Source organism: Melospiza georgiana, chromosome 14 (assembly GCF_028018845.1).
Source record: "Melospiza georgiana isolate bMelGeo1 chromosome 14, bMelGeo1.pri, whole genome shotgun sequence".
NCBI classification, from domain to species: domain Eukaryota; kingdom Metazoa; phylum Chordata; class Aves; order Passeriformes; family Passerellidae; genus Melospiza; species Melospiza georgiana.
In genome coordinates, this window is record NC_080443.1 from 10,427,115 (window position 1) to 10,436,529 (window position 9,415).

The window sequence follows — 9,415 nt, forward strand, 5'->3', positions numbered from 1 at the left end:
ACAGAAAGTTCCCAATCCCCTGCCTAAGCTGTCTCCAACACGACGTGTATTTGTGTCTGTGCTACACACCTCTCATTTGTGGGAGCTGCCTGCCTGGTGCTTTGTGGCCCTGTGCCACCAGCTGGGGCCACCTCTGCCAGGGTCAGGCTGTGGACACACACACAGGAGCTCAGCACAGAGCAGCAGAGCAGAGCCCAGATGTAAACAGGCATATCTGCAGGGCAGCTGATGGGTGAGCATGGAGCTTTCCATCTCAGCAACATACATGCACCCATTGTCTCCCACCATCTGCTGCAGGAGAGGAAAACCTATGCATATAGAGCCACACTAAATTTGCAAGAAGAGTAGTTTTAAATTATTTGCATAACTGTAATCTACTTTTTCCTAACAACACACTAATAGGAATGACTTAGAGCCCCAGTTTAGCTGCTACTAAACTACTGCTGTCTTTGCTTTACCTCTGGAAGAACAAGATAAACTTCCTGAGCTTCCTTTGTAAAATGAAAAATATTTCAGCCAAAAACATCAAGCTCTGACAATCTCATATGTATGGTAGTGCCTAAATTAAGGTATGTGTGTTTGAAATTTGTATCCTTCAAGGACAATCTGTGTAGTAGAGATAAACGTTATAAAATGCAGGCAGTTAAATAATGAAGTAAGGATTCTGGAATTTAATATGATAACTCAAGCACTGAGCTGTATGTATTTAGGTTTTGGAGTTTTCACTTTTTCCAAATGGCATTATAAGAATTACAGCTCCTTTAAAAAAAAAAAAAAAAAAAAAAAAAAAAAAAAAAAACCCAAAAACACATGTATATGCCAGGATGAATACTAGTTTCCTAAATATTTTTAGTACAAGACATATAATTTACTCAATAAGTGAAAAAGTTTGTTTAGAAAAGCTACTCAACTGTACTGAATGTCCAAAATCATTCTCCATCTGCAGAACCATAAAAGGGCTCAAAACAGAAGCAGAATGTTTTACAACAGCTGGTCTCTTTCAACTTTCTGTAATTTTTATAGCTCCTTTTTGGTGAATTTTTTTTTTTAGTATACTGCAGCAGGATTCTTCTAGAAGCAGGCAAACCATGGTTTCACTTGTCCAATTCCATGGAGCAGAAGTGGATCCCTGTTATCCTGAACCAGGCACACACACGCAGGGTCAAGTAATGCACTCTCACATCAGGGCTGAAAAGTTATCAAATATGGCCCTGATCCAGCAAAGCACTTAAGCACATGCTTTACTTTAAACATGTAAGTAATCCTATTAGAGCAAATGAGATTCAGCATAAACCACTGGACTGAATCTCAGAATACCTTGGTTGTGGCCCTGATTATGTCAGTGACCGACTGGGTAACCTTGGACAAATCACTGCACTTCTGTGCCCCTGTTTCCTCTTCTGCCCTCTCCATGTGCATGCCATGCTGCACCACCTCCCCAAAAGAGTCCCAGTGGATCTCCCAGAAGCTGCTGCACTGCCAGTGGTGGCAGGATTGTGGATGTACACCAGTCCATTTCAAACACCTGTCTTGCACTCAAGGCTAACTCTTCTCCAAAACACCCCAAGATGACATCCCTCACCCCTAGGTCTTCTTATCCCTCACCCTCAGGTCTTCTTATCCAGTCCTGAGCACCAATTTCAAAGCACAATGTTGCACTTAGAAAGCAGCTGGGGTGGAATCCAGCCAAGGCTATCTGCACAAGGCCAGCACAGCTCCTCAGCATGCCTGGCTCCAAACCCAGGGCTCAGGATTCAGCTCCCCTCCCATCCCTGACCCCTCCTCACAGGGCACCCTGAGATCCCAAGTGCTGTCTGGGGGTTCACGGGTCAGTCTGCCACATTCCTGCCAGTGCTGCATCCACTGAAGGACAAAAACCCTGCAGGCCTGGGAAATTCTGTTTAAAGCAGGCAGGTGGAAGGCAGCACTGTCTCACAGGGTGCAGTGTATTTGCACTAAAAGGTTTTAAATTTGATATTTTTAGACACTATGATGCAAGGTACAATTTTCCACAGGCAGGCCATATGCCATCCACTCTGTCTTAATGATCTTGAGAATATTTTCACATAAATAATTCTGCTTTTGCACATACATACAACCACCTAGTCTGTTTACTCTTGCCATCATGCTGCTTCCCAGCAGTTGTCACAGGCAATGTCACTGTCACAAGGAGAATACGGATTCAGCTCCTAACAATGAAGCAGGCATGGATGAGTGGGCAGGACACTCAAATGAGTTTCAGAAAGACTTGAGGTGAAATACTGTCCCTAGTGAAATCAATAACAGTTCTCACATTTACTTCAGCAGAGTAAATATTTCAGCCCTTTTTTTCAGTGCCTTCTGGTCATCTCAGTACCTAACAGAACAATCATTTATTTTCCTTAGAAACACAGGGAAAAGGATAGAAGACAAGGAAAGCAAAGCAGGGAGGCAAGATATCAAAACAGATGTACTCTCTTTATCAGAATAATTAAAAACCCCACAAATTTACAATGACTCCTATAACTGCAGATTATAAACAATGCAGAAAATGAGATTAGATTAACACAGTTAGGCCTATCCTTTCTAGGAACTCATTCACAAATTCTTCTTCTGTCCTTGAAACACCTGTACACCACGTTGCTGTTTTGCCAGCTGAGCCAATGAAGAGCTCACAGCAACAGCAACACAATTCTGCGTGTGTCAGCCCGCTCCAGATCAGGCCTTCTGCATACAAAGATATCTATTATAAGGCACAAGCATCATGAGCTGTACTCTGTTAATTAAAATATTTTCTGCTGCGGACTGGAAGCCTGGCCTACGAGGTACTTGCCAAAATTATGTTCAGGAGTACAGCAACTGAAATGTGTTTCTGAATAGGCCAAAAGTTAGTTACTTTTGACTTTTTCTGAATGCACACTCTGTTCTCTTTGTACAACGATGGGAAATAGAGTCAAAAGGTTATATGTAACGGCACTAGCAGCAAGCTAATGGACATGAGAAACTACCGGTATTCACAAGATATTAAAAATTTTGGACGTACAAAGAAATGTAGAAAGAGCCTACAGAGTAAACTGCACCTGAGCTTGAATTGAGCGCACGCCTTGCACAACACAGCAAAGTCGCAGAACAAGTGAAATTTACAGTAAACACGCCGGCTGCCAGCAAGCGCTGCAAGTTTCCAAAATTAGCCGGCTTATCAGCCAGCAGCGGACATTTACGAGGCATTTCGGAGCTCCCGGAGCCCTCGGCAGCGCCCAGAGCAGCGCTGACATTTATTCCATCCCTGCCTCACGCCCTGCGCGCTCCGCGCTAACAAAGCGCACAGCGCGGGCGCATGCGCGGGCCCCGCGGCCGGACAGACGGCTGGACACGGGCCGGACAGCTGGACACGGGCCGGACACCGCGCCCCGCCTGCCCGAGGCCAGCAGCAGCGGCCCCGGTGGACATCAGCCCGCAGAGCGACACCCACGGCATACAGCCAGGCGCGATTGCTCCGGGAGAAAGTTTTCTTCAGCTCCTGAATCTATCTGAACGCCACGTTACTTCTGTCTCTGAATTTCAGCAAAGTTTGTCTCTTCGTTTTGAAAAAAAAAAAAAAAAAAGCAGGATTTAACGCAAGTTCAGGCTTCATGCAGCACCCTTCTTTTCCCCAGCATCTCATACAGCGCCTCACAAAAGGCCCCAGAGGTTGGACAAACATAGCACCAGGAAAAACACAGCGTGAAAGGGATCTTCATGTGCATGTGTGAGGGCCCAGTGCTAATAGCTCAATGTGCTATTGACACATCACAGTGCAAACAGCTAAGGCTTTTTCAAAATAGCGTGAGTCACAGTGTCATTCTCAACTTTGGGTAATTTGTGGTAAATCATCCCCGTATTATTAAAACATATTTCTGTAAATGAAGGTAAGACACTGGGAGATGACTATTGCTTGTAAGGTTTACTCCAAACACTGCACATGCCGCAGAGGTGTGAATAGACAGAAGTGGTACTGCAACTTCTGTGACAGCCCTCGCCAAAGCGGAGCGCTAGTTACCCTCCTGTACCAGCAGCTGATGCGCTTTTGGATAATCCTCCCGTTTGGATAATCCTCTAGTTAGGAACCGGCCGTAACAGAGCCGTGCTGAGCCGAGAGAACAGAGCAGAGGGAGGCTCCGTGCTCTCCTTCCAGGGCCGTCCGAGCCCACCGCGCTCTGCCCGACCCGCCGGGAGCCGCCCGGGGAAAGTTCGGCAAGTGCCGAGCCCAGCGCGAACGCTGCGCGCCCGGGACGCGCCTTTGTTCGCCGGCCACGGGGAGCACCATCGCCTCCCCGAGCTCCTCCCGGCTGTCTGCCGCTCGCACCCACTGAGCAGCCCGAGCACCGGCCCGAGGGCACGTTCCCCGGGGCGAGCCCCGCGCCCGGCCCCGCCGACCGCAACTTTGCGGGGCTGCGCATCCTCCGGCCCCGCGGAGAGCGGCGGGCGCACCGCCCCGGGCTCCGCGCATCCCCCAGCCCCGAGCCCCCCGCCCCGACGGAGCCCCGGGCAGCAGCACGAGGAATTAACACCCGCGGGAATAATCACCTTGTTGTAGTTGTAGTAACCCAAACACTGGGCAAAGTCCAGGTTGGAAGGGTCTCCGGGGAGCGCGCTGCCCGCCGCAGCCGGGTAAAATCTTACATCCATGCTGGAGATTTGGTCCACTTGGAGAGACCGCCGGGAGGTTTAATAGATCCACCTTCAAGTGCCTTCCCCGGGGCAGGGGCACGGGCGAAGCGCCGAGGGAGCGGAGCTGCGGGGCGCCGAGCCTGCCCGAGAGCGGGGACCGGGGGGCGGCGGGGACAGCGGGGGAAGAGGCGGCGGAAAAGTGCAGGTAAACAAGGAGGAGAAGAGAGCAGGATGAGAGGAGAGGTGGGCAGCGGACCCCAGGTGGATGGATGCCCGTCCACCTCGGCGGGAGGAGGGGAGGGGAGGGAAGGAGGGAGGGCTGGGGAGAGGGAAGGAGGGAGGGAGGGCTGTTGTTTTTTAAAAGCTCAGTGCCAAGCCACAGGCTTTGCCTCCGCATTCAGGAGCAGCTGCCGTACACAAAGGAGCCACGCGCCCGGCGCGGACGGACTGACGGACGGAGCGGCCGCCCGACAAAGGCGGGGGCGCCGTCAGCGCCGGCGGAGCGGGGCACGGCGGGGCCGCGGCCGCCCCGCGCTGCCGGGCAGGGGGCGCCTCGCCCGGGCTCGGTGCAACAGGGCTGCGCTGGGCGGGCGCTGCGGGGCCAAGTGCCGAGCGAGCGGCGCCGCGCTGGCAGCGCTCCCGGCCCGCGCCCCTCCCCGCCCCGCCCGCCGCCGCTCCCCCGCCCGGGCCCTGCCCATGGCTGTCCTCGCTCCGGGAAGGGTCCAGGTGAGTAACTTTCACCGCTTCCACCAGTTTTCCGCCCTTTTTTTGGGGGGGGGGGGATAATGCACTTTTATCGATTCACACCGCTGCCTTGCTGCGTCAGGTTGGTAGCAGAAGAAACGAGGTTTTTCTAACGTGCTGTCAGGAGCAAGACTTTAAACCTGCCTCGCTTACAGAAAGCTCCTCGCACTCTCAAAGTCTCCGGGTGATGAGTCAAAGCTACCCGCTAATAACCCAAATTTTTTTTGTCAGTCGTAGGCACAGCCCAGCCGTGTCTGCTCCCTTGCACGGAGGTTTGCTGAGCCGAAAATCTGCTCCAGAACTTTTGGAGAAAACACTAAAGCAGCACAAGGCCAGCTAACTTTACAACTTGAGCCGTGCAGACAAGGTGCAAGGAAGAGGAATGGAAACGCCCTGGACGTCAAGGCTCCAGTGACAGGGAGAGGATTGATTTTTGGGTCTAGGGCGGATTCCTGGACAGTTCTCAGGCAACTGAAAGTGTGCCCCAGATGGAGCTTCCTCCATTCAGCTGCAAAATAGCAATGGTAACATAAGTATACAAGGCTTAACTGTACAACAGCAGCAAGACCTTCTCTGGAGGACAGACATCCTTGGGCCCATGCTCAGTCCCCCTTCTGATGCCTGCCTCGGGAGCTGAGTGCCCCACACTTCATCTCCAGGCATGATTCTTCACTGTCTAAAAACATCAGGAGCAAACTGTAAAACAGTCAACAGCTACATCATGTAGAAAGGAACATCTTCCCAGTTCCATTCCTAGAAATCTTATGTTCAATATTTCTGGTGGCACAAGTAGCTCCTGGTTGCATAGGACATGCCAGATCACCCTTATTCAGGATATTGGTTCTGAAGTATCACACTTTGAAGCGAATATCTCTAGCATGGTATTTTGCACTAAGAGCAGAATTAAACATAGCACAGATACATATTTGTGTTTCCATAGAGCATTCAGAACTTCCTAGAAAACTGTGTATGAATGGGTAAATGCCTCGATAGCAAAGATAACAGGCATACACTGTCACATACCTAATCCAATTTCATATTCATTATGGCAACTGTTCTTAACCGAAGGCAAAAGACTGCAAAATGTACTCTGTTACCAGGAGAGGAATGGTTAAGGCACATGCAGCACAGAATATTCACACAGGCACACCCAATATCAGTGGCAAAAAATTACTTATGCTCCTGAGAGAAACAAATTGTTCAGAAAAAGACAATGAAACTGTTTCAGACTGCAACATCACATCAGAGCATTCCTCCAACACAGTGATGGAAAAGTGGTGGTGTACAGGCACAGCAAACATCTTTCAACTGAGGCTGAAAGTAAAAGTAGAATTCTACCCAAGTGCATGTTATATTAAACAGATTCTTAGCTGTAGGAACAGATCATTGCCCTCAAGTTCTGGACTGCTCTGCTCTATGAACACAGCTATTCCCCCCTGCCTAGGTCTGGGTCCCTGCACTTCTCATGAAACCTGAAAGCACATTTCCACTGAACTCAGAGGAAGCCTACACGAGTGAGGAATGAACAGCAAGCGATCCCAAGCCCAGCTTTGGTCCTGCTGCCACAGTGCAAGCAGGCGCTGCAGGGCTGCAGAGCTGTGGTCATGGCCCTGGCACTGCCCAGCCCAGCCCTCCTGTGCCCTGCTGGAGCAGCAGCCTCTGCTGCAGGTGGGAGGCACGGCCGCTGCTCCAGCAGCCACTGCACTGCTTGGGAGACTTGGGGTCAGCACACGAGCAAATGGTGATGGAAATAGCAGTGATTTTAAGTATTCTGCTGTTTGCAACACAGTTCCTTCTGAAAGTAATACCCACAACAGTAATACCTCAGAATACTCCATTTTGACATCACTGGCTCGGAAAGTTAATGTAAATTGGAACAGACTCAGTCAGCATTAAAAAAAAAAAAGTAATTAAAAAAAACCCCTCAAGCTAGGCAAAACACCCCCAAAGTATTATTTGGTGAAAAGTTTTGAAATACTCTTTGTTTATACTATCGTGAAAATAAAGCAGAACTTCAATATTTTCAACAATAAAATAATTACAATTCCTGAGTACAAGCTACTTTTGTCACTCCTACCTAATGCCCAAAGTAAGTCTTTTGCAGAACTAGTATGACTGCAGTGAAATGAATTAATGATCTAAAGAAAAGCAAAAGAGAAACTGGCATATATATGCTAATTTATTTTTCTTTCTAAATAAAATATTATGGTTTATGTGATACTATACCAGAGAGAATTGTACTAAAAAAGAAACTAAAGAATTAGGCAAGTGTATGTTTTTCTTTCTCAACACCTCTTCAATGTAGTGCATTAAATAAGTAAACTTGAGTAATCTCTGCTATACTTTTAGTGCATATACATGACGTCATTATGGTTTTTGTTTATTACAATGCATTTATCTCAGGAGTACCTTAAAGATGAAAAGTGAGCCAAAGTATTTATAACCTTCTGCACATGATGCTTGAAAGGAGTCCAACAAATCCTCTCAAGCCATTCTCTTAAAGGTCCTTCAGTAAAATTATGGCTTTGAAAGTCTACTTTTGCATCGTTTTTTCTTTCAGAGTAGATGGAGTATGAAGTATTTGCAATTTTGTGTAAGTTTTCTTTTTTTCCCTGCTGGTTTAATAAAAGCAAGTATCTATCTACAGTAAGTGGAGTACTCCAGTAATTTCCCTGGTCCTGGGTAGCCTGAATTTCAAAGAAACTTTTCAAAAAGCCTTGTTTCATAAAGGTTTGAATGTATGCCCACTGATGCCAACAATTATGATTCAGAAGCACCACAGAAATGGTGACTCTGTTCCATCTTCAGCTATACTTTCTTCTGACTCATCATCACAATTCAATTTTAAAAGCCATTAAGAACACTCAAACTGCTTTTCTGATGTAAGAACAGAAATTGTATTGAGTGAATCAGTCATATACAGACCTGAAAGTGTGCCTGCACAAATTCTCACTGCTGCCCAGAAACCTTTCAACTTGCACAGGTAAATATGAATGTTCCGAGCCTGGCTGATTCCCACACAAGCCTTGCAACCCCTTTTTTTTTTTTTTTTTCTTTTTTTTTTCCCATGCCAGGCCAAACTGCATCCTTAGAGCCTTTGCAAACCCTGTGTCAGTTCAGTAACATGGAAATATTATCTGAGGCTGCACAAGCACTCACCTCAGCAAACCCCCTGTCTCTGACTGCACAGTTCCCTCCCACTGGCAAAGCCTGGGAGGGCAGGAAAGTGAGGGAGAAGGGATGGAAGGGCAGGAGAGAAGTGAGGGACGAGGGATGGGATGAGCCAAGGCTGGACTGAAGCTCTCTGCTCCAGTTTTACAATGCTGAGCCAACATTACAAAGAGCTGAATTTCACTTGCACCTCTGCCTCCTCCACAGACTTAGGGGAAAGTAGATGGATGTACCCTGGGCAGTGCAGGGGAAAAACACCTAAATTCTCAGGAGGTTCAATAACAGCTTTTACCCACAAACTTTAGAACTCTTAAGTAGAATAAACTTTAAATTTGGCAAATTTTAAAACATCCAGATGAAGTAAGGCACTTTGCAAACTGTTAACTCAGCAAACTTTAACCTATCCAGACACAAGGTACTTCCTGGAAATTTTTGGTTCAGCTTTAAGAAGAGGAAGGTAGAAGAAGGAGGAAGAAAGGTAAATATTCATCCTATGACCCACTATTCCTCCAGTCTCCTACACTGTCTTTTGGGTTCTGTAAGAACTGGGAGGAACAAGAGGAAAGGGAGGAACAGGACATCTCTGCTGTCACCTGTTAACACTGTCTTGGTGCCTTCCCCCCAGAGCACATGTGGAGGATGGAAGGGCACAAAACAAAAAAGGCTGGAATACAGAAGGAGAAAAGAAAGATCACCAAGAAGGTCTGGTTTAGAAAAGAGTCTAAAGCCTCCTGAAATCAATAGAAAATCCCTTTAATTGACTGCAATGAGTTTTGAATGAGACCTATATTCTACTTATCAAGTACAGCTGCTGAGAATCAATAATATTTTGACTAACCTTTCAAAGCAACAACTACACTACTAACTTCTG

The 9,415-nt window shown here is 47.6% G+C and overlaps 1 protein-coding gene across 2 annotated transcripts in view; it reads right to left on the reverse strand.

The window, feature by feature from the left end:
- Positions 1-5,090, reverse strand: part of TOX3 (TOX high mobility group box family member 3) — a 73,871-nt gene extending 68,781 nt beyond the window's left edge. For both annotated transcript variants that reach the window (XM_058034378.1, XM_058034377.1), the window contains exon 1: positions 4,546-5,090. In XM_058034378.1, coding sequence (XP_057890361.1) covers positions 4,546-4,647 — 102 coding nt within the window. In that variant the 5' untranslated portion in view covers positions 4,648-5,090. The remainder of the gene's footprint in view (positions 1-4,545) is intronic.
- Positions 5,091-9,415: the final 4,325 nt, after the last annotated feature.